Source organism: Vulpes lagopus, chromosome 1 (assembly GCF_018345385.1).
Source record: "Vulpes lagopus strain Blue_001 chromosome 1, ASM1834538v1, whole genome shotgun sequence".
NCBI lineage: Eukaryota > Metazoa > Chordata > Mammalia > Carnivora > Canidae > Vulpes > Vulpes lagopus.
The window spans coordinates 71688293-71712006 of record NC_054824.1 but is presented as its reverse complement, the minus strand read 5'-3'; the positions used below and the strand labels follow the sequence as shown (position 1 = coordinate 71712006).

The window sequence follows — 23714 nt, the reverse complement described above, 5'->3', positions numbered from 1 at the left end:
GGTATGGACTGGGAAAGTGGGATGGGGAAGGAAGGTAGTCCATAAAAGGTGTGTCATCAAGCAAATTCACCACTGCAGATGAGTGGAGATTAGCTCCACTGAGGACCCTGGAGAACCCTGGGGTGCAGAACGTCGGAGTTGTCCCGTGGTGGAGAGTGAATAAGCTGGGGTATTTATATGCCCACTCCTTGCAGTCACGGATTGAAGCCTGCTTTCGGCGGGGGGGAGGGGCTTAATTCTCTGGCATTCCCAGGTTTCTGTGCATAGGTGGAGCAGGACACTAGAGAAACCTTCAGAAAAAGAGATAGAGACATTGCTATTGGAAGTCGATGGCCCTCTCCAGGGGCCATCCCAAAGGATGTGAGTGATGCAAGAACAGATTTCCTACAAACATAAAGAAGTGCGTTGAGTAATATTGAATCCATAACTAAAATCACACAGTACGAAACAGTTAGTTTCCAAAACCAGGGGATGATCTGAAAATGGGAATCGGCCCTGCAGTTGCCAAGGGAGGTTGAGGGTGGCAGATTCTAAGACGTTAGTTAGATCCATGCTAAGTGCTCAGATTGGACAAGGAATAGACTGTGGCTGAAAGGAGACCATACTACAATGGCCCTGCCTGTCTCACAGGCCGATCATTTTTCATATGATTTTTTAAAAAGATTTTATTTATTTATTTGAGAGAGAGAGCATGAGTGGGATAGGGGAAGGGGCAGAGGGAGAGGGAGAAGCAGACTCCCCGCTGAGTAGGGAGCCTCATGCAGGACCCATCCCAGGACCCTGAGATCATGACCTGAGCTTGAAAGAGCAGATGCCTAACTGATTGAGCCACCCAAGGTCTCCTCATACGAAATTTTCAAGGAACTGACTTTCCCATGAGAATAGTAAGGCCTCCTGAGAGGCCATCATGTCATCACTTCTTTTTTTTAACGTGTGACTAGGGGATGAGTTGCAAAATATGGTGTTTTGCTTTTTTCTCTTTAGAATTGATCCCCTGGGAGTATGTATTAGAAGCTTTGAATTGTTGAGAAGAAATTGGGCAAGAGGAAAGACACTGGCAGGAGTGGAGGGGCTGTCCTTTTAAGCATTATTTACCTCCTTCCTTCCATCTGGAGTGAAAACAGATTGCACCAGGTTTTATAATGATGCTAAAAATAGACTAGCCAAGGTCACCTTTACCCAATGGGAGTCTACTAAAAATCAACTTGGGAGCCTAAAGGGGGGAATAAAGATCTGGTGTCTTCAGGCCCAGAGCCTCTCAGGTCATGGTCCTTCCACTCTGGACTGGGCCTGATGGAGACTTGGAACAGTTACCCAACTCCAGTGACCCATGTCTTTGTTCACCTTGATTTGCCATTATGCAATGTAGCATTTCCGTGTGCAGCTGATCTCCTCTCTTTTGTGCATTTCTGTCTCCCAAAACTTTCTAATATGGTATTAGAGTTCTAGCTGTGTATGCGGTAGGCAAACTAGAGACCACATTTCCCAGCCTATCATATAACAAAGTCTTTGCCAACAGAATATGAGCAAAAGAGGGACTGGAATGCAGACTTGATGGAGACTTCTTTCGACCATGCAGACTAGGGCGATTCTCAATGGCACAGCAGATGGAAGGAGCCTGGGGTCCTGAGTGATACTGATGAGCAATGTGCCCGGCCAGCCAGGGCCACCTTTGCCATATTAGCCCTGCCTGCTCATGCTGAGGGTCCTATTTGTGAGAGATGCAAACTTCTGCCTTATTTAATTCACTGCATTTGTGATTGTCTTTATTACAGCAGCTTACATTAGACCCTGATGAGTATATGTCTGTGGGTGTTGCCTTCGGCTTCCATACTGATTTCTGGCTAAATGTATTAGTTAGATACATGTTTGGCTGCTAAAACTCGGGCTAAAATAACAGTGGCTTAAATGGGCTGAGCTTAAACCATCCAGGGCAGTTATGATAGCCCTGCAGGATTAGGGAGCGGGGCTTCTTTAATTTTGTTTGTCATCATCAACATGTGACTTCCATCTTGTGGTCTAGGGTGACTATTTTGTCTTCCACCAGTGTATCTGCATTCCAGCCAGTGGGAAGGGGAGAAGAAAAATTGAGGAGTACACCCCTTTAAGAGCATACTCCATGGGCCCAGTGGAAAACTTGGAAGTTTTATTTATTTTTATTATTTTTAAAAGAGTTTATTTATTTTATTCATGAGAAACACACACAGAGAGGTAGAGAAATAGGCAGAGGGAGAAGCAGGCTCCCTTGGGGGAACCTGATGTAAGACTCAATCCCAGGACGGGATCATGACCTGAGCCAAAGGCAGATGTTCAACCAGTAAGCCACCCAGGCATCTCAACTTGGAAGTTTTAATACTCAAGGAAGAAGGGGGAATGGATTCTGACAGACTGCTAAGTTTTCTAACTCGACAAATGCTGGGAGAAACTCACGAAAGAAAGTCACCCCCTCTTTTAAAGATGGCTTTTACATATGTACTGGGTATATATATGAATGTGCTTGGGCTGCCATAACAAAACACCTGGACTGGGTGGCTTAAACAACAGAAATGTGTTATCTTACAGTTCTGGGGGCTGGATGTCTGAGATCAGGGTGCCAGCATGGTTGGTTTCTGGGTTTCTGGGGAGGACTTTCTTCCTGGCTTACAGATACCATCCTCACCTGGGCTTACAGATACCATCCTCACCTGGGCTTTCCTCTATGATGCACAGGGATGGGGATAGGAGGGAGGTGTGTTGGGGAGGGAGAGAGACAGAGTGTGTGTGTGTGTGTGTGTGTGTGTGTGTGTGCACAGGCAAGCCTGTTCTGCTGTCTTTTATGGACACTTATCCTATTGGATCAATGCCCCACTCTTATGACCTCATTTAACCTTAATTACCTCTTAATATGCCCTATCATCTTCAAATACAGTCACATTGGGGGTTAGGGCTTTGGTATGTGAATTTTGGGGTGATACAATTTAGTTTGTAGCAGTGATCTAAAGAAGGGCTTTAAAACTCAGTGGTTTAAGTATTTAGCCAGGCAAAGATTCATTATGTTCTGATGACAACTCCCAAATCTTGGTTGCCATAAGTGTTTTTCAAAATATGGTCAGAAATCTCTCCTATTCTAGTGTGGATGCCTCTTTGCAGTATGACTTTGCCAGTCTTCCCATCGTGAGGTTGGGTTTCCTCCACCCTTAAGTCTGGGCGGCCCTTTGATTTGCTGTCACCAATAGAACATGATGGAAGTGATGTTATGTGATTTCTGAAGATAGGCCTCAAGAGACCATGCAGCTTTGCTTTGGATCTCTTAGAATGCTTTCCTGAGGCTGCTTATGCAAGGCTAGGGATGAAAGACCATGGGACAGAGAACTCCCGGTGTCTGACTTCTCCTGCTGAACTCAGCCCTCAGCTGAGTGCAGCTGCTTGAGTGAGCCCAGGCAAGAGCAGCAGAAGAACCACCAGGCTAATGCATGAGAAGGAATAAATCATTTTTTAAATCTATATTTTGGGTGGCATTTACTTTTTTCCAACAGCAGTGGTAATATAATAGATTAAAACAAAGATTTCTGGTTCTTTTTTCCTCGCTCATATTACATACATATCCTGTGAGGATCAGCAGAGGTTCTGCTTTTGGTGTCTCTCAGGAATGTAAGACGATGGAGCAGCCAGCATCTCGAATGTTGCCATACTGGGGGAAGAGCATGGTGAGGACTGCATTGGCTCATGAAGCTTCCATCTGGAAACAGTACATGTCACTTACATTTCATTGGCCAGTGCAAGTAGATAAGGAAGCTCAATCTTACTATGTGACCAAAGGGAGACAAAGCCAGAATATTTGTGAACATCCTTAATATCCACCACCCTTAAGATAGTTTCTCTCTGGTAACAATCTGAGTAGGAGACAGGGCTGATATGGCATCAACAGTGTCAGGGATCCAGGCTCCTCTGTCTGCTTGCTCTGTCATCCTCAGGATGTTGCTTTTGAATTACCATCAGATTTCTATTTTAGCCCATGGAAAGGGGAGGACACATTTCATTTTGGAATACATGTAACTTGGAAGTTACATGTATCAGTTCTACTCAATTCCTATTGGCCAGAACCAAGTCACCCATTATTTAGCTGCAAGGGTAGCTGGGAAACATAGTCTTTAGCTGGGTGACTGTGTGTCTCACTAAACATCTTTCTGTAGGAGGGAGAGAGCACTAGGTGCTGGAAAGGCACCAGCAACTCTGCCACAACAGCACCTCTGGGACCCCCAACACCAAGGGTGTCATGGTCTTCCTGCATTGTCAGTTTCATCCAAGGTGGGCACACCTTGCATATGTGTTATTAAGAAGTTATTCATAATTTGAAAGAGTTTTCACAAACTTAAATGATCACAAATCAAAACCGCAATGCAATACCACTTCACACTGCTCAGAATGATTAAGATAACACCCCAGGAAACAACAGATGTTGGTGAGGTTGCAGAGAAAGGGGAGCCCTCATACACGATTAGTGGGAATGCAAGCTGGTGCAGCCACTCTGGAACACAGTATGAAGGTTCCTTGAAAAGTTGAAAATAGAGCTACCCTATGACCCAGCAATTGCACCACTGGGGATTTATCCCAAAGATAGAAATGTAGTGATCTGAAGGGTCACCTATACCCCAATGTTTATAGCAGCAATGTCCACAGTAGCCAAACTATGGAAAGAGCCCAGATGTCCATTGACCAATGAATGGATAAAGATGTGGTTTAAATATACAATGGAATATTACTCAGCCATCAAAAAATGAATTCTTGCTATTTGCCATGATGTAGATGGAACTGAGGGTATTATGCTAAGTAGGATAAGTCAATCAGAGAAAGACAATTATCATGATTTAGCTCATATGTGGAATTTAAGAAACAAAACAGAGGAGCATAGGGGAAGGGAGGGAAAAATAAAACAAGATGAAATCAGAGAGGGAGACAAACCATAAAAGGCTCTTAATCATAGGAAACAAACTGAGGGTTGCTGGAGGGATGGTGGTGGGAGCATAGGCTAACTGGGTGATAGGCATTAAGAAGGGCACTTGATGAGCACTGGGTGTTATATAAGACTGATCAATCATTGAACTGTACCTCTGAAACTAATAATACAGTATATGTCAATTAATTGAATTAAAATTAAAAAAAGAAGGAAAAAAAGGCACATCCAAAATCCAAAAATACTTTTGTTCCTTTGGGTAAACCAATCCCAGACTTATTTATTTTATGGGCTGGGAATTTTTCTACCGGACTTTCCACAAAAGTGTTTTAAACATTTTCCAGACTCCAAAACTAAGTGTTGATTTCGTTTTTGTCTTTAGATTCTTTCTGGGGAAGGGTTGCAAGGAATAAAAAGATTGTGATTCTTCCTATTTAGCAAGAATTCCTAAGAAAATTAGCCCCAATCTCTTGGAGGTTTATGTTCAAGAAGACAATACAATCCCAGGCTCTCAGAAATAAAGTTCACTTGGCAACACCTAAGAGAAAACTGAAACTTTACTTAAATAAATGATTTTGCAATATCTTGGATGGTTTTGGGTTTGTGTGCTTTAGACTATACATGCAAGAGCATGTGTGTGTGTGTGTGTAGGGGGGTAGAGACTGAGAGCAGTATGGAAAGCCTATTGGTACAGAGCAACTGACTAGGATATGTGGGGTTAGAGAGCTGGACAAGGGCTTCATCCTCTCAGCTCAGCCCCCAGTCCCTGATTATTTTTTCCCTGCCAAGAGCACATCCCCCCTGCGGCTCCCTAGTTTTTCTTCTCTGGCAGCAAATGAAGCAGCTGCTGAGTCAGCTCTGGGTTTCGGGAAGTCAGATGACCTTTTCCCTCTGCCGGCTTTCTGCCTCTCTCTGCCCCAAGGTGGATACCATGGACCCACTGATGGCTCTCCTTTGCCTGTTGCCCTTATACCCAGGTAGGAGCAGGGGAGAGGGATGCTGGAGTCCTGTGGAAAAGGCCTGTACTGCCCACCTTGGGTTCCCTCTTGTAAATGCCAATTTCTCTGGCTTTTCTGTTCTCATCTTTTCTCCACTACTGTGTTGTGTGTCATGCTCACAGGCTTGGCTGCAGCCGCTCCCTCCTGCCCTCAGAACGTGAATATCTCCGGTGGCACTTTTACCCTCAGCCATGGCTGGGCCCCTGGGAGTGTCCTCACCTACTCCTGTCCCCCGGGCCGCTACCCATCCCCAGCATCACGGCTGTGCAAGAGCAATGGACAGTGGCAGACCCTGAGATCCACCCAGCTCACAAAGGCGGTCTGCAAACGTGAGGCTTTCTGTGGGCTTTGCTCAGGGTGGGGCTGAACCTGACTACATGGTGTGCCAGGGGTGGCCAAGCTGTTTTTCCATAGGGCTTTTCAAAATAATGAGAAAATGTCCATTGTCCATAGCAAGGCATTGGAGAAAGGCCTTAATGGAAATTTAAAAAAATACACGGGGTGATATTTTTTTAGCATTTAACAATTGACTGCAGAATACTGACCATTCAGAATGGGTGCTGGAGTCTCCCGTCATGCCAAATGTTACCCTTTAGTGTCCATTCAGGGGGTATTTGAGGACCTCAGGGGAGAGGTTGAGGTGTCCATGGCCCTCAGGGTGCTGAGAGATGTGGTTATTTATCAGTCTGATAAGTTGAACAGTTTGAAATTGCCAATATTTGACCAATTCCACAAGCAGTGATTGCCACAAGCAGCAACCCAATATTTTGACAATCAGTTGGCGACTCCCGGGCATCCACGCCAAACCTTACCATCTCAGGTGTTTTCCATCCATCTGTGTAGTCTCATCCCCTTCTCTCCCTCCAGATGTTCGCTGTCCAGCTCCTGTTTCCTTTGAGAATGGTATGTTCACCCCGAGGCTGGGGTCCCACCCTGTGGGCGGCAACCTGAGCTTCCAGTGTGAGGATGGCTTCACCTTGCGGGGCTCGGCTGTGCGGCAGTGTCGCCCTAATGGCATGTGGGATGGGGAGACGGCCGTGTGTGACAATGGTGGTGAGTACCCTGCCCTCATAGCTGCATGGGGCGGGGGTCACCCCGGAACCTTGGACTCAGATGTGTGCTCATGGGGCCTGTGTGGGGACAGGGGCCTGGTGTTCTGATGCCAAAATAATATTCCTGGATTTTGGTAAGTTGAGGTCTACAGGTCCCACACCACCAACCTACAGGAGCTGGCCGAGGCAGTTGGTGCTAAGTTTCAGATCCAACGTAAGGCCTCCACACAGTCTGTCTAGCTTTCCCCAATGCCTCAAAGCAAGATTGGTATTCAGGCCCAATGGGCTATTGTACTGACAACGTCCTGAGAGAGCTCCTAGTGCTGTGCTGAATTCAGTGCCTTGCCTCTGGAGCCAGTTCGGGTCCAACCTGGGTCGGACTTGGATAGCTTTTGGGCAGGCTCTTTAAGCTCTCTATGCCTCGATTTTCACATCTCAAATAGAGATGGTAAGACTGGCCACGATATTAGGGCTTCTCTGTGGATTAAATGAGTTGACATTAATAAGCACCTAGAGGAGTCCCTGGAGTTTAGTAAATGACACATATGCTGTTGTCATAGTTATTACTGCTCCTGTCAATGGTAAGGAGCTCTGCTTGATAGGACATGGGTTTCTAGGATACTCTGGGTTTGGGGAGCTTCTGGAATGATAGTTCTAAGCACAGAAGACAGAAGACACAGAGTCCATGAGATGGTAGGACCATCCCGTCACCCAGTGGCCCAGCCATTGGGTCCCTATGCATATTCATGACTGTTTGCCAAATAGCTGGCTTCCTTTACTCAGCATTCTTTTTTTTTTTTTTAAAGATTTTATTTTATTCACGAGAGACAAGACACACAGATAGAGAGAGAGAGAGAGAGAGAGAGAGAGAGGCAGAGACACAGGCAGAGGGAAAAGCAGGCTCCATGCAGGGAGTCCGACGTGGGACTCGATCCTGGGACTCCTGGGCTGAAGGCGGGCGCTAAACCACTGAGCCACCCGGGCGTCCCATTTACTCAGCGTTCTGCCTGTGAGATTTATCTGCGTGGTCCCGTGTAGGAGCAGTTTGTTGTTTACTTTTTTAAAAGATTTATTTATTTATTTTAAAAAGAGAGAGGAGTGGGGAGGGGCAGAGAGAATCTGAGGCAGACTCAGCTCTCTGTGCTGGGCACGGAGCCCGATGTAGGGCTTGGTCCCACCACCTGAGATCACCACATGAGCTGAAACCAAGAGTCGGACGCTCAAACAACTACGTCACCCAGGTGCTCCTGTTATTTTTTATTACTGTGTAGTTTTATTATACAAATAGGTTACAATTTATTTATGTGTTCTCCTCTTGATGGGCACTTGGGTTCTTTCCAGTTTGAGGCTATTATGAGTAAAGCCCTATGAACATCCTTTTATGTAACTTGTTGGTGCACGTATGAATTTGCTTCTCTTGAGCATGTTGTCCTGGAAGGGAATTATTGGGTCACAGGTTGGCATACATATTTTATTTTATTATTTCACTTATTTTTTTAGAGAGTGAGAGCATGAGGGGGAGGGGCAGAGGAAGAGGAAGAGAGAGAGAATCTTTTTTTTTTTTTAAGATTTTATTTATTTATTCATGAGACACAGAAAGAGAGAGGCAGAGACACAGGCAGAGGGAGAAGCAGGCTCCGTGCAAGGAGCCTGATGTGGGACTCGATCCTGAATCCTAGAATCACACTTGAGCCGAAGGCAGACGCTCAACCACTGAGCCCCCCAGGCATCCCAGTGTTTCAGCGTTCTGGCTGCTTACATCCTCTCTGACACTTGGAATGAGCCATATTTTCAGTTTTAGCCATCCTGGTGGGTGTGTAGTGATGCCTCCTGTGGTTTATGAAGTGCAAATATTATTTGTGGTGGCAGAGGGCTCCTGGGTCAGCACCTTCCATGGGCTCTGGGATGGGCTTTCCTTGGGAAGCACGGTGCTGGTGTCTCCCAAGGGGGAGGCCAGATGGCCCGCAGAGGCTCCACGGGCCTGGGGAGGAGGAAGAGCTAGAGGGACAGGGTGGGTAGGGGTGTCCCGCTCACTGCCATCTTTGTGTGTTCACTCCCAGCTGGCCACTGCCCCAATCCGGGCATCCCGGTGGGTGCCGTGCGGATGGGGTCCCGCTTCGGCCTTGGGGATAAAGTCAGCTACCGCTGCTCCTCAAATCTGGTGTTGACGGGGTCTGCGGAGCGGGAGTGTCAGAGCGATGGGGTCTGGAGTGGGACGGAGCCCATATGCCGCCGTGAGTAGCCAGCTGCCTTGACCCTCCAGGGACTCCCGGGCACCCCACCCCTGACCCTGGCCGACCCCAGTGTCTATTCGCACAGAGACCTACTCTTATGACTTTCCTGAGGATGTGGCTCCCGCCCTGGGTGCTTCATTGTCCCACCTGCTTGGAGCCACCAACCCCACCCAGAAGAAAAGGGGTAAATGCTTGAAGTAGGGGCAGCAGGGTGCTGGGCCTGGGACGGGGAGGAGCAGACTCTGCAGAGGATGCTGGGGCTTTGGCAAGGCTGAGTGGGGCTGAGCTGCTCGGAGGGGGGCAGGGAGGCCTACCCCTGACAAGAGGGAAGGGGTATGAGGAAGGCAAGAGGAAGATGCGAATTTGCCCCTTCTACGTTTCTCCCAGAGAACCTGGGCCGTAAAATCCAAATCCAGCGTTCTGGTCACCTGAACCTCTACCTGCTCCTGGATGCCTCTCAGAGCGTGAAGGAAGAAGACTTTCACGTCTTCAAGGAGAGCGCCATTCTCATGGTGGACAGGGTCAGGGAATAGGGGCCTGTGCACAGGAGGCCCTTCCTACTCTCGCTGTCTCTCTCTGGTTCCTTCCCTTCCTCAGAACTGCAGTCACAGCCCACCTCATCCAAAAAGTCCTCCCAGATTAAGTGCATGCCATGCGGAATCATGGATTCCATTTATAAGATCCCATTTTTCATCCCACAAACAGTCCTGGGGCACCTTGTATGTGTCAGGCACCATGCTGGGTGCCGGGTGCTGGGTGCTGGGGCACACCAAAGATGAACAGGCTGAGGTCCTGTTTCCCAGGCACCCATCATCTAGAGCGGTCGTCTCCACAGGAGGATATACAAAATGATCTACTAGGGTGTGACAGATTACTACTGGTATCCTTGTTGAATAGTTTTAAGTTAAATTAAATCAACAAATTAATATTTAATACTTTCCATTAAAAATTCTATTTTTTTGTGTTTAAAAGGTGTATAATACATTTGAATAGCAATGCACCTTATAAATAGGAGTTTAGTTTTATAAATACATATACCTCCATGTGTTTTTACTAATGACATGCATGAACAGGAGAGTTTGGAAGTCACTAGTTTAGATTCCTTGCCAGCGCTTTGCTCAGTAATTACACTTTTCACAATAGTTTATGTAGATATATGTGTTTTTCTTCTCAGTTACATTTTAAAGAAGGCAATTTTTAGGCTCCTTGAAGTCTCTCCTAAGACTAACAGTAACCACTAAGCCGTGAGGCTGCAAAACACGCCAGCTAGAGATGTGCCTCAGATTCGCGTGGACAGGTTCAAATTTGACCTCCGCCTCGCACAACAGGCCTCAGTGTCCTCATCTATAAAACGGGGGCCATCTCGCCCCTCACAGAATTGATGTGGGGATACAATGAGGAGCGAGTGAGCCTATCAAATAGAGTGCCTGGTTAACAAACGTCAGTTTCCTGGCTCCCTGCGAGCAGCAGTCTCTTAGTGACTACTGGTGGCCCTGACCTCTGTAAGTCTTGGCCCAGGCTCTCTGCCTCCTCTGGGACCCTTGGTTTGCTCTCTTATCCTCTCTCCTTCGGTTTCAGGGCCTCTAATGCTGCCTCTCACTTGCCCTTCTCAGATCTTCAGCTTTGAGATCAATGTTAGTGTCGCCATCATCACCTTTGCATCCAAGCCCAAAATCATCATGTCTGTACTGAATGACAACTCCCGGGATGCGACTGAAGTGATCAACAGCCTGAACAAGGTCAACTATAAAGGTATGGGTGTCATCAAATGAAGGCAATGAGGCAGGGGTCAAGGGACAATGAGCTCCCTGTGCCTGCAGAGATTTTGGACAAGTTAGAGACAGAGAGCGAGTCCTTTGGTGGCATTCTAGTCCCAAGACTCTGGAACTCATGTTCCTCTGGGGGAGGTGGCTTCCAATTCAGGTTCATGTCAGGGGAATCCCAGCTCCCACCAGCTCATGCTAAAATGCTACCCACCCAAATGCATATTGTGCTGGTCTTTGGTTCTCTCCTGATGCCAGAACCATGTGGCTTTCTTGGCTCAACACCGTAGTCTCTCCATGCCATTGTCAAGCTGCCTGGGTGACAGGTAGCAGGTGGCTGTAACAATTTCTTTGGGAACCCCATCTTTGAATCTTGAGGCTTTAGAGTGGCCTTCAGTGGGCATTCTTTTCTTTGTTTTTGTTTAAAAGGTATATTTGTTAATTAGAGAGAGAGACAGAGGGAGGGGGCGGAGGAACAGAGGGAGAGGGAAAGAGAGAATCCCAAGCAGACTACTTGCTGAGCATGCAGCCCAATGCAGGGCTCTATCCCATGAACCTGAGATCACGACCTGAGCTGAAACCAAGAGTCAGACGCTCAACCACCTTAGCCACCCAGGCAACGCTGCAGTGAACATTTCTAAGGAAAAGACTTTTAATGTTTGAACAGGCAATGATGCCAAATCTCTATCTGGATAGAGAAGGTCTGGATTTATCAAGCCAGTTGATAAATGTATTTCCAATGGTTGGGAGAATAGGGTAATTCCTTTCTCCTAGGTGGTAGGTGGGGCATTTCTAGAGAATCCTTCCTCTTCACATATTCCAGACCATGAAAATGGAACCGGGACAAACACCTATGCAGCTTTAAATAGTGTCCATATCATGATGAATAACCAGATGGATCGCCTCGGAATGAGGACGGCGGCCTGGCAGGAAATCCGACACGCCATCATCCTTCTGACAGATGGTGGGTATCGTTGCCTCTGCAAGTGAGTCTGGCACAGTGGAAGGACCACCAGTGTAGGGTCGGAAGACCTGCATGTTGCTTCTCCCTCTGCCACTCTGGGCCTCAGTTTCTCATTTGTAAAGTCAAGATAGTGTTGATGATGTCAGTGGGATAACAACAACGATAACGATGATCATAACCACCCTCCTTTCCTGACACAATTTTTATGGAGAGCAACCGAGATAGTTTGTGTAGAAGTGCTTTGTGATTACAGATATCAGTTATGTTTACTACCACAAAGTTGCCTAGAGTCAGCTAGATGGGGAGACATGGCTTTGGGGCAGGGATGTCAAGGCGCACGGATGGAAAGGTGGACGTGGAGTGGAGCTGGGCTATGTCATTTATTTCTTGATTGTGTCCAAATTACATAGCCCCTCAGAACTTGGTTTTCTTGCCTATAAAATGAGGATACCCACACTACCTGAGGTTTCATGAGAATTAAATGAGATAAAGTTTATGAAGCTCCTGGCCCGGTGCCTGGAATGTCAAGAATTTCGCCAAATAACATATCTTGAAACTCACGTGGGAAGCGATAAATATTAAGGTTCCCAGCTGGATGCCTGCCCACTCCTCCGGAGCTGTGGAGAGTCCAGATATATTCCCCAGATGGACAATTCTTTTCCCTCCATTCTAGGAAAGTCTAACATGGGTGGCTCTCCCAAGCTGGCTGTTGACAATATCAAAGAGATCTTGAACATCAACCAGCAGAGGAGCGACTATCTGGGTGAGCTTCTCCCTCCCCCACCCCCAGATGTGCCGCCCCTGTGGTGGGTGCAGGCTGGAGTGGGCAGCTTGCCTTCCTTTCCAGCGAGACCCCAGGCTGTGTCGTTCTGTGTGAAGGCAGCTGAGTCATGCTCGAGTCTGGTGTCAAACTGCCTGTGGTTGCAGCCTTGGTTTCTTTTGTTGGCTGTGGCTGGGGCTGGTTTCTGCCTTTGCTACAGGGGACGGTGCTAGGACCCACCTCAGAGGCCCATAGGGGCAAATACTCAGATATCTCCTGGTGCAGAGGAACAGTGTATGGAACAGTGTATGGAACAGTCTATGTGAGCGGCTGCTGCCATCATCATCGCCTTGAAACTCCAGGGAGGAAGGGCCTGGACTCTCCTTGTAGGGACCGTCCCTGGCGTTTCCTCCTCTAGCGGTATGGATAACCAACTAAGGCTTTGGCAGTTGCCGCCTCTAAAGGAACAATTCCTCGGGGTTCAGACTAAATGCAAATAGCATTGATCTTTGACCAGAAAAGAATTTTAGAGAAAAGTGCTCTGTGTAAGTAGGGACAGTTGCTCTTGAACCCCCAAGTTTCACTTTCCCCTTGGGTCTTCTCTTCATGGCCCCAACTCCACCCGCCCCTCAGGAGCAAGTGGATTCCTTTTTAAGACTCTGGCCTAGGGAAGGGGAAGGCCAAGCTCTCCCCGCTAACTCCTTAGCATCACTGGGCTAGGGTTAAAACACCATTTTAGAACACCTAAATAAAAAAAGCAGGTACTAAAGGGACATAGTCATAGAAAACATGCAGAACCTAATTGTCCAACTCCCACTGTGACTGCTTCTGGCCTGCCGGGGGCAACACTGCCACCTGAGGAAAGCATTGTCTGCCCCCAATCTGCCTGAGCATCTCACTCTTTGCACACCACTCAGGGTCCTCCGGGAGCCGGAAGGGGCCACGAGGGGTGCAAAGCACAGGAGAAGCCCGGATGCTGCGGCCACCCCGGGCAGTTCTGACTGCTACCTGTTCTCTCTTGGAGGCAGGATGTGAATGGTCACGTGGGCCCATGTGCTCCGGTGGGAAGAGATGGCTCCAGACCGCCTTCTCGGAGCCTGTACCTTACAGAGGAACCAGATCTGAAGTTTTGCCTCCAAGCTCGCTCATAGGCTCTTTATTCAATCATAAATGTCCTTAAGTACATTTGGAAGTCTCTCCTGGGCACCATTCTAAGGATATGGCTGTGCAGAAAATGAACAAAAATGCCTCTCTCTGGGGTTGTCATTCTGGAAGGGCATTGCATTAGTCTCCTAGGGACACTGCCACAGATCATACAATCTAGGGTGATTTAAAACAACAGAAACTTATGGTTTCACATTCAGGAGGCTAGAAATCCAAGATCAAGGTATCAGCAAAGACCCTATTTCCAAATAGGGTCACCCTCACAGGTCCCGGGGGTGAGGACTTGAACATATCCTTTTGAAGGCACAGTTGTACCCACTTTGGGCATGAAACAAGATAAATAAGGACCCCATATGGCGTGGTGGATGGTGCCCTGGGACAAGGTATAAAATGGAACAGAAAGGGAACAGAATTGGCCAAGGCATAGCAGTTTTAGACAAGGATCCCAGGCAAGGCCTCACTGAGATAGTAGCATTTGAGTCAAGATTTGAAAAGGTGGGACGCCTGGGTAGCTCAGTGGTTGAGAGTCTGCCTTCGGCTCAGGGTGTGATCCCGGGGTCCCGGGATTGAGTCCCACATTGGGCTCCCTGCATGGAGCCTGCTTCTCCCTCTGCCTGTGTCTCTGCCTCTGTGTCTCTCATGAAGAAATAAATAAAATCTTAAAAAAAAAAAAAGACTTGAAAAGTTAAGAAAGTGAGCCATGTGGGCAGTCTGGGCAAGAGTCAACCAGGCGAGGCACCACATGTGCGAAAGGCCTGGGGTGGGAGCATGCCTGCAAATTTGAGGAACTTCAAGGAGGTTATATGGCAGGGAGTGAAGGGTGAAGAGTGTCGGGAATTGAGGCCAGACAGGTAGTAGGGGGTGGGGTCCAGCTCATTTAGGGCTTTGTAGGACCCAGTGAGTTCCAAATGATAATTCCCTGTCTCGCAGGGTAGCTCCTCAGCCACAAGATTCTGGTGATTTCCTTCTCCCCATCAGACATCTATGCCATTGGGGTGGGCAAGCTGGATGTGGACTGGAGAGAACTGAATGAATTGGGATCGAAGAAGGATGGTGAGAGACATGCCTTCATTCTGCAAGACACAGAGGCTCTGTACCAGGTCTTTGAGCACATGCTGGGTGAGTGAGCTTTGCCCTCTTCACAATGGAGCCGGCTAGGGGTCCAGGCTGGGAACCTACTCATGGTGCTCCTCACAAACCTCTTTCCCCCTCTGCTCCCATACCCGCAGATATTTCCCAGCTCACAGACACCATCTGCGGGGTAGGGAACATGTCAGCCAATGCCTCCGTCCAGGAAAGGACACCGTGGCATGTTACTATTAAGGTACCGGGAAGGAGGGATGGGACTTCGGTCCCAGAGGTAGAAGAGGAAATGGGCCAGAGACATAGCAGTCCCCCCAAAACACCTGTTTGCCTGCAGCCTAGGAGCCAGGAGACCTGCCGGGGGGCCCTCATCTCAGACCAGTGGGTGCTGACGGCTGCTCACTGCTTCCGCCAAGCTGAGAACAGCTCTCTGTGGAGGGTCACCGTAGGTAAGGAGGGGGTCACTGTGGGTAAGGCAGGGTCCACACTAGGTTCCTGACCCTGTGGCCGGAGCTCTCACCAGCAGTCCCAGCCTCTGGCCTCCCTGGAAGCCCTGGCCCTGACTAATCTGCTTATTTTTCCCAGGGGATCCTAACTCCCAGTGGGGCAAAGAGTTCACTATTGAGAAGGCAGTGATCTCCTCGGAGTTTGATGTCTTTGCCAAGAAGAATCAGGGGATCCTCGAGTTCTATGGTGATGACATTGCCCTATTGAAGCTGGCCCAGAAAGTGAAGATGTCCACCCATGCCAGGTGCTAGAGTCTGGGATGAGAGGGTGTCCTCTGGGGGAGAGTGCTCTGGGAAGTCCCACAGGAGGGGACACCAAGGATGGGCTCCTGTGACTCTTGTCTGTCTCCCCAGGCCCATTTGCCTTCCCTGCACGGTGGCGGCCAACGTGGCTCTGCGGAGACCCCCAGGCAGCACCTGCCGAGACCATGGTGAGTGCTGGGCCTCAGGTGCATAAGGACTCCCGTCTGGAGTCTGGATGCTGCATAAAGGGACCAGCATCACATCCCTCTCTCCTTAACTGCAGAAAGTGAACTTCTGAACAAACTGAGCATTCCTGCTCATTTTGTGGCCTTGAACGGGGACAAACTGAACATTAACCTCAAGACAGGGACAGAGGTGAGGATCTCAGGTCTGGGATGCTGTGAGGGGATGGGACCCCTGTGGCAGCTCCCCAAAGTCTTTGTCCCTTCCTCCTCCAGCTCTGGCAGCCTTCTCCCTCTGACCCCATGCCACCTCCCCTCCAGGGCTAGCAACTGCAGGTAGCCCCTGGGACTGCTCATTCCATCCCTCTGTCCCACTCTGCCCCTGCTGCAGTGGACAAGCTGTATTGAGGCCGTTTCCCAAGACAAAGCTACATTCCCCAACTTGAAGGATGTCCGAGAGGTGGTGACAGACCAGTTCCTATGCAGTGGGACAGGGAAGGATGACAATCCCTGCAAGGGTAAGTCCCTCCCACCCCCTCACCCCCACCCCGAGCCTGGATGGCTGAGGGAGAGACCACCGCCGTCCCTGCGGCCAGCACGCATGCCAAGACAGTGGTGCACTGCCCTGACGACAGGGGCAGGGTGAGAGTCAGAATGACAATTTCTTGTTCTTCCTTCTGGCAGGAGAATCTGGGGGAGCAGTTTTCCTTGAGCGGAGACACAGGTTTTTTCAGGTGAGGAGAGAAGGGGGATACTCACAGGAATGGGGTTGCAAGATCATGGCCTTGCAGGGAGATGAGGGCGGCCTTTGAAGGAACTGGGGAGGTTGAGGCTTGGAGCTGAGGCTGTGACAGCCTCCCACCCCATTCTATCCCTCTTCCAGGTGGGCCTGGTGAGTTGGGGTCTCTACAACCCCTGTAGCAAGAGTAATAAAAACTCACGCCAGAGGCCCCCCAAGGGCAAGGAACCACGAGACTTTCACATCAACCTCTTTCGTCTGCAGCCCTGGCTGCGGCAGCACCTGGAGGGTATCCTGAACTTCTTACCCCTCTAATTGTGGCCACCCATCCCTCTGTTGTCCTGCCAGCATCTGCCATCTGTCTTGTCTCGCACCCTTGAACTCAGACCCATGACCCATCTGTGCTCCCAGCAACCCTGGAGAAGCACATCCAGGCTGGGGAATCCCCAGGGGCGCACCCTCTGCTTTCCTTGACTCACTCTCCTTTCACTCATGTGGAATTACCCAGTTATGAAATTAATAAAAATCGACAATGTCCTCATCTGTCTGTGCCTCTACCTGGGGGGTGGCCGGGGGCGGGGGGAGGGGGGAGCGGAGGAAGGCCAGAATGATTCCAGGAACTGCAGGGAGGCAGGTCACGGACCCTGGCGCACAAACAGTGGCTGGACTCTGCTCTGTGACAGAGTGGACAGGGAGTGAGCCAGCCTTTATTTTTGGTCCCTAAGGGGGTGGTCTGGGCTTGTTGGGGGAGGAACTGGGGCTGAGAGGTGGTGTTGAAGGTGTCAGTCCAGGTTCACCACAGCAAAGGGCAGGGCTTAGGCAGTTTCTATTTCCTTGACTGGCAGCTCTGCGGGGTGGGGGTGGAGGGCTCCCTCTTGGACATTCCGGAAAGTGGTGTGGGTCAGGTGGGCGGGGTGAGCCGCCAGTGCCAGAACAGATTGCATAAAGGGCCGGAGGTGGTGGGGGGGCAGGGGAAGAGACAGCAACCAGACTCAGGTCTGAAGTTTCGGCTTGGACGCTGAGCGAAGCAGACAGGCAGCACCAGCCGGCATGGACCACCCTGTCCCCACCCCCAGTCTCTCTCCTGCTCCCATCGCCATGGGGAGCACTCTCATGCCTCAACTCTGCCTTATATCCTTGGTGCTGGGTCTCTTGTCTGGAGGTAAGAGAGGGTCACCACTCCCCCTTCCCGCTGCCCCCAGCTTCCTTCCTTGGCCTTGTGAGGCTGGGCTTCAACAGCCTTTCTCTTCAGGTGGGAGTGCCACGCCATCGTCTGAGGCCAGGCCCCAAGGCCCCTGCCCTCTGGAGGGAGTACAGATCAAAGGTGGCTCCTTCAGACTGCTCAAGGAGGGCCAGGCGCTGGAGTACCTGTGTCCCTCTGGCTTCTACCCATACCCTGTGCAGGCTCGCACCTGCAGATCCACGGGGTCCTGGAGCACCCTGCAGACCCAAGACAAAATGGTTGTCAAGAAGGCAGAATGCAGAGGTTGGAGGGCAGTGAGGGTGGGCACGGGGTGATGCAGGGATGGAGCAGGTGGTGGCCGAGGCCCAGGCTAGGACACTGTGAGAGTTGGGTGGAGACCAAGCAGGTTGAGGGGTGAGGATGCTGAGCAAGTGCAGCAGCTGTCGAGGACTGAAGGGAGGAGGGTTGAAGAAGGGAGCGAATCTTCACTGAGCACTTATCCTGTGCCAGGCAGCCCCAGCAGTGAAAGGAACACTGAGAAAGGGGGAGCATGGAGAAGCAGGACTCATCATGGGTCAAGGGTAGACGTGGTTTCTGAGGGACCAGAAAGGCCCTATGCTTTGTGATAGGGTCCCTGAGGCCCGGAGGGAGACTCTCAAGAGCAGCCCTAACTTCTCAGTAACTTCTGCTTGTCCTACCCCTCCCCCAAAGCAATTCGGTGCCCAAGACCACAGGAGTTTGAGAATGGGGACTACTGGCCCCGGGCGTCCTACTACAATGTGAGTGATGAGATCTCTTTCCGCTGCTATGATGGTTTTACTCTCCGGGGCTCTGCTAACCGCACCTGCCAGGCCACCGGTCGCTGGGACGGACAGACGGCTATCTGTGATGATGGAGGTGAGCAGCATCCCCTCCCCCGTCGACGGGATCCTCTCCCTCCTGGGGGGCCATGTTCCAGCCTGAGGAACGGGCATCACAACTCCTGTGCTCTCCTGTGCCATCCGGGCCTCAGGCTTTGGCTCTCACCTCCGCATCTCGTGCTTCTGTAGCGGGCTACTGCCCCAACCCGGGCATCCCCATTGGCACAAGGAAGGTGGGCATCAACTACCGCCTTGAAGACAGAGTCACCTACTACTGCAGCCGGGGCCTCACCCTGCGTGGCTCCCAGCAGCGGACATGCCAGGAAGGCGGCTCTTGGAGTGGAACCGAGCCTTCCTGCCAAGGTGATGCTTGCCCCATGCCCTCAGGTTCAGATCCTGCTCGTTCATCCTCCTGTCCCTACCCCAGAGCCCTGTCTTCTCCCTGTAGTGCAGCCCAGCTCCTCCCCTCGCTTCACCTGCCCCTAGAACGTCCTCACTGCGGAGCCCTTCCTGCCCCGAAACCCACCTACAGTCCCGTCCCTGTTCACGTGTCTCTGGCCCTCCCCCCACCCTGACACGTGACCTGCTTTCTGCCCTCCCCAGACTCCTTTATGTATGACACCCCTGAAGAGGTAGCCGAAGCCTTCCTGTCGTCCCTGACTGAGACCATAGAGGGCGTGGATGCTGAGGATGGCCACATCCCAGGTTTGAGTGCAGACCACGGAGGGAGGCAGGGAACTGGGGGAGGACGAAGAGGCAGGAGGACCCTGCGTGCCAGAGTCTGAGTTTTTCTGGTGGCACCCAGGGGAGCAGCAAAAGAGGAAGATTGTCCTGGACCCGTCGGGCTCCATGAACATCTACCTGGTGCTGGACGGATCAGACAGCATCGGGGCTGGCAACTTCACAAGAGCCAAGAACTGTCTCCGGGACTTCATTGAGAAGGTGGGGCCCCTGCCAGAACTAGTTCCCTGGTGTCCCCAGCCCCTCTGGGCTGCAGAACCTCAGAAAACCTCTGGTCCTATACTGTCCTTCCTCCTTTTTACTTGAAGTAGTTTCTTGACCTTTCACCCCATCACCCAGGCAAACCTCAGGGTGACCCATGAGCCTTTGGGTTTCTGAGGAAAACCTTCCCTGTCCCAGAGAAGCTGCTGACCTCTCCCAACCCTAGTCTTCTTTCAACGCCATGACCCTTTGCTCCCCTAACCCACAGGTGGCAAGTTATGGGGTGAAGCCAAAATATGGTCTAGTGACATATGCTACAAACCCCAAAGTCTGGGTCCGAGTGAGGGACAAAAACAGCAGCGATGCCGACTGGGTCACAAAGATACTCAACCAAGTCAGCTATGAAGGTCAGACGTCAGGGAAGGGACTGGTGGAGGAGGGGTCACTTTGGGATCAGAGAAGTCAAAAGACTCAGGGTGGTTGTGGGGAGACCATGTGAGAAATCAGGGAAGACCACTTTGCAGTCTGGGGTTAGACGGCAGACTTGTTGGTGAATATGGGTCACTGGGGACCTATCCGGGGCTGAGGAGGTCACTTTTGTGGCCAAAGGAAAGCCAGTGGGGTGGCAACTCAAGAACCTGAGAGATGTGGGTTTTCAGTTGTTGGCGGGCCTCTCAGGGTCATGGATGACTTAGCCAACCAGGCAAGGTGACCTCTTCCCTTTCCCCAGATCACATGTTGAAGTCCGGGACCAACACCAAGAAGGCCCTGGAGGCAGTATACAGCATGATGAACTGGCCAGGGGAGACCCCCCCAGCAGACTGGAACCGCACCCGCCACGTTATCATCCTTATGACTGATGGTCAGAAGGAACTCTTCTCCTGCCCCAGATTCCCCAGCCTTTCATAGGAGTGGGGGACTGTTCGGTCCCCGTGCAACACCAGACTGTCACATGGTTGGGGCTCTGAGTACTGCTCAGGGCCCCAAGAATGCTGATCTCTCCTGTGACCCTTTACAGAGGAAAGGAGGAATCCTTAAGCTTCCGTTGGGATCTGTCACTTCCATCCCCTCAATCTGCTTCCCCAGCCATGTGTCATGACTTCTGGCCAATCTTCCTCGACCCCCTTCTTTACTTGCTTCCCACCTTCACAGGCCCTGTTTCTTCTACAGGCTTGTACAACATGGGCGGGGACCCGGTCTCTGTCATTCACAATATCCGGAACTTCCTGGACATTGGGAGGGATCACAAAAACCCACGGGAGGATTATCTGGGTGAGTTTTATTGCCCAGGAGCCAGTCCCTTACTTTCTCAGCTCTTGCTCCCGGGGCCTGGGCACTCACTCTCCCCATTTCTCCCACAGATGTCTATGTGTTTGGGGTTGGGCCTCTGGTGAACCAAGAGAACATCAATGCTTTGGCTTCCAAGAAGGATAAGGAACAACACGTATTCAAAGTCAAGGACATGGAAAACCTGGAAGACGTTTTCATCCAAATGCTTGGTAGGAAAAGATCAGGATGTTATAAAGAGGTCAGGAACCTCCCCAGGCCCCCCAAGGTCACTCATACTTCCTCTCCTCCTGAAGTCCTGGCAGTCTGGAAGGACTTTCTTGCTGCTCCTTTTTTATGTCATATTCTGGTTTCCTGGCACTATCTGCTTCCCGATCTTAGAATCACCGAGCTCTGAACGACATCAGAGAGCTTTCTTAAATTCCTCATTTTACACATGTGGCAAGTGAGGCTGAGAACAACCTGGGGACAGCAAGCTAGCAAGTTTGGCCTGCCAACCACCACGTCTCCCATCTCTTACTTTCAAGTTCTTTTCACTATTGCCACGGTTCCTTGTCCTCAGTGAAAGGAAACAAACACCCCTGTCTTTCCTTTCCTTACAGGCTTCTGCTCCTCACAAACATGTAGATGTCCCTCCCCTTTTAAAAGGCTGCTGCCATGTGGAAATGAAGCACCCTACCTTTCAGCATGTAGTCAGAAATTTTAAAGTCATTTTCCTTTCTTGTTAGATGAAACCCGGACTCTGGGGCTCTGTGGAATGGTTTGGGAGCACAAGAAAGGCACTGATTACCACAAGCAGCCATGGCATGCCAAAATCTCCATCACTGTAAGCAAGGCGTCCTGGTGCCAGGGACCTGTGGGAGGCAAAGTCAGGGTGGAATGGGGGTGGGGGAAGGGCAAAATGTTTATACTAGATTGTGGCTTGGTAAGCTGAGCTTTCCCCTCTGTCGTTCTGTTCCCAGCGCCCTTCAAAGGGACACGAAACCTGTATGGGGGCTGTGGTGTCTGAGTACTTTGTGTTGACAGCAGCACACTGTTTCACAGAGAATGATCAGAAACACTCAATCAAGGTCAGCGTGGGTAAGGAAGCAGCCAATCAATCCTGAGCTTCATTTGTGCAGGAACCCACACTCCCACCCGTCCTCACAGCAGCCCACTATCTTGCACACTGGGCCACTTGGGAGTGGGGAAGACTTGGGAGTTAGGCACAATGTGGGGCCAGATGTAGGAGGCTGCCCATGGAGAAGTGGGACGTCCTGACATAGCCACTTTCCTACCTTAGGAGGGAAGAAGGAATTGGAGGTAAAGGAAGTCCTAGTTCACCCCAACTACAACATCAATGGGAAAAAAGAAAAAGACATTCTTGAATTTTATGACTATGACGTGGCCCTGATTGAGCTTGAGAAGAAGCTAGAGTATGATCAGACACTCAGGTGAGTCTTCTGGAGCCCTGAGAAGTCTGGGTGAGGTGGGGCCGCAGGCCTGGGGCAGAGCCAACTTCTCCCTGAATCTCATCTCTCCTTCATAGGCCCATTTGCCTCCCATGCACTCAGGCAACAAATCAAGCTTTGAGGCTTCCGCCGTCAACCACGTGCCAGCAGCAGAGTAAGATGTTCAGGGACAACAGCACAAGGGGATGCTACCAGGGGACAAGTGGGGTGTGACAGGGTGCTTCAAGAGCAGATTGTGGTCAGCCTGGTCCCTAGCTCACAGGAAAGGGTTGAGGGACATTTGCTGAGTGACAAAGCCAATGGGGAGGTGGCTGGGTGGGGTGGGAGAGGGCTAAAATGACCCAGTCTGTCCATTTGCCCAGTGGAAGAGCTGCTCCCTGCAAAGGACATCAAAGCTCTATTTGTGTCAGAGTTATCCAAAGACAGGAGGAAGGTGCTGGTTCGGAAGGAGGTCTACATCAAGAATGGGGACAAGGTAAGGAATGTGGGACTCTAAGCAGGTCCTCCAGGCCCCGGTTCTTCCAGAGCACACTCTATTCATCACCCTTTCCCCTCCACGCTTTATACCTCATCTATAGAAAGCCAGCTGTGAGAAAGATGCTCAGTATGCCTCTGGCTATGAGAAGATCAAAGACATCTCTGAAGTGGTCACTCCCAGGTTCCTTTGCACTGGAGGGGTGAATCCCTATGCTGACCCCAATACTTGCAAAGGTGAGAAAAGGCTCTTTGGTTGTGCTGCATGTTCCTGAAGCCCAAGAATTGCTCTCCCTACAGCTTTTCCTCTCCTGTAGGTGATTCTGGTGGTCCTCTGATTATTCACAAGAAGAGTCGCTTCATTCAAGTGAGTTTCCCCTCTCCTGTCTGTGGGGAGATGCCAGGTGGTCAGCATGGACCCTACAGCAGGAAAGCTCTGTGCATGTGGCCTGAAAGGGGAAGGCACAGAGCCTGCCTCCTTACAGCTATTCCTTGAAATGGCTGGCTTAGGTCCATGTGTCTGGCCTGTGTGCTTGGGAGACCAGTACAGAGCTGGGTCCCCAGTCTAATTCTTCTAGGTCAACTCCAATGTAACTGGGAACAGCTGAGCTTCCTGTGATTAGGAAGGAAGGAATTCTACCAAATGATCCATGGCATCCCCTTGCCCTCTCCAGGTTGGCGTGATCAGCTGGGGTGTAGTGGATGTTTGCAAAGACCGGAGGCGGTGGCAGCAGGTACCTACTCATGCCCGAGACTTTCACGTCAACCTCTTCCAAGTGATGCCCTGGCTCAAGGAGAAACTCAAAAATGAGGATTTGGAATTTCTGTAAGGGGTTCCCTGCTGGGAAGGGGTATGAGATAAAATTAAAACAGCTGTGACAATACCTGTGTTCAAG

At 50.5% G+C, this 23714-nt stretch overlaps 2 protein-coding genes across 3 annotated transcripts in view; both read left to right on the top strand.

The window, feature by feature from the left end:
* The window catches only part of C2 (complement C2), a 40726-nt gene extending 23568 nt beyond the window's left edge, over window positions 1-17158 (top strand). The window contains exons 1-18 of one of the 2 annotated variants that reach the window (XM_041772849.1): window positions 5621-5910; window positions 6054-6260; window positions 6799-6984; window positions 9044-9217; window positions 9303-9401; window positions 9605-9738; window positions 10831-10969; window positions 11804-11944; window positions 12618-12707; window positions 14847-14987; window positions 15098-15192; window positions 15289-15400; window positions 15537-15702; window positions 15812-15888; window positions 15984-16075; window positions 16274-16400; window positions 16567-16616; window positions 16766-17158. In XM_041772849.1, the coding sequence (XP_041628783.1) occupies window positions 5769-5910; window positions 6054-6260; window positions 6799-6984; window positions 9044-9217; window positions 9303-9401; window positions 9605-9738; window positions 10831-10969; window positions 11804-11944; window positions 12618-12707; window positions 14847-14987; window positions 15098-15192; window positions 15289-15400; window positions 15537-15702; window positions 15812-15888; window positions 15984-16075; window positions 16274-16400; window positions 16567-16616; window positions 16766-16936 (2343 nt within the window). In that variant the 5' untranslated portion in view covers window positions 5621-5768 and the 3' untranslated portion in view covers window positions 16937-17158. Of the gene's footprint in view, window positions 1-5620; window positions 5911-6053; window positions 6261-6798; window positions 6985-9043; window positions 9218-9302; window positions 9402-9604; window positions 9739-10830; window positions 10970-11803; window positions 11945-12617; window positions 12708-14846; window positions 14988-15097; window positions 15193-15288; window positions 15401-15536; window positions 15703-15811; window positions 15889-15983; window positions 16076-16273; window positions 16401-16566; window positions 16617-16765 lie in introns of those variants that run through there. The other variant, XM_041772857.1, reaches the window with a different exon arrangement.
* Window positions 17159-17585: 427 nt separating this feature from the next.
* On the top strand, window positions 17586-23702 carry CFB (complement factor B). The gene is made up of 18 exons (XM_041772835.1): window positions 17586-17783; window positions 17874-18107; window positions 18516-18701; window positions 18854-19027; window positions 19268-19369; window positions 19470-19606; window positions 19875-20013; window positions 20337-20468; window positions 20777-20878; window positions 20968-21105; window positions 21622-21719; window positions 21856-21973; window positions 22176-22326; window positions 22422-22498; window positions 22707-22819; window positions 22923-23055; window positions 23136-23185; window positions 23493-23702. The coding sequence occupies exons 1-18, from the start codon at window positions 17672-17674 to the stop codon at window positions 23646-23648; spliced, it is 2352 nt and encodes a 783-aa protein (XP_041628769.1). The 5' UTR covers window positions 17586-17671; the 3' UTR covers window positions 23649-23702.
* The last annotated feature ends 12 nt before the right edge of the window (window positions 23703-23714 follow it).

Excerpts from the sequence above, each read along its gene's own strand:
- CFB (XM_041772835.1), top strand. The coding sequence starts at position 17,672 with ATGGACCACCCTGTCCCCACCCCCAGTCTCTCTCCTGCTCCCATCGCC. Across the intron at positions 21,106-21,621 it reads CGTTTTCATCCAAATGCTTG|ATGAAACCCGGACTCTGGGG; the intron begins GTAGGAAAAGAT and ends CTTTCTTGTTAG. Across the intron at positions 22,820-22,922 it reads ACATCAAGAATGGGGACAAG|AAAGCCAGCTGTGAGAAAGA; the intron begins GTAAGGAATGTG and ends CCTCATCTATAG.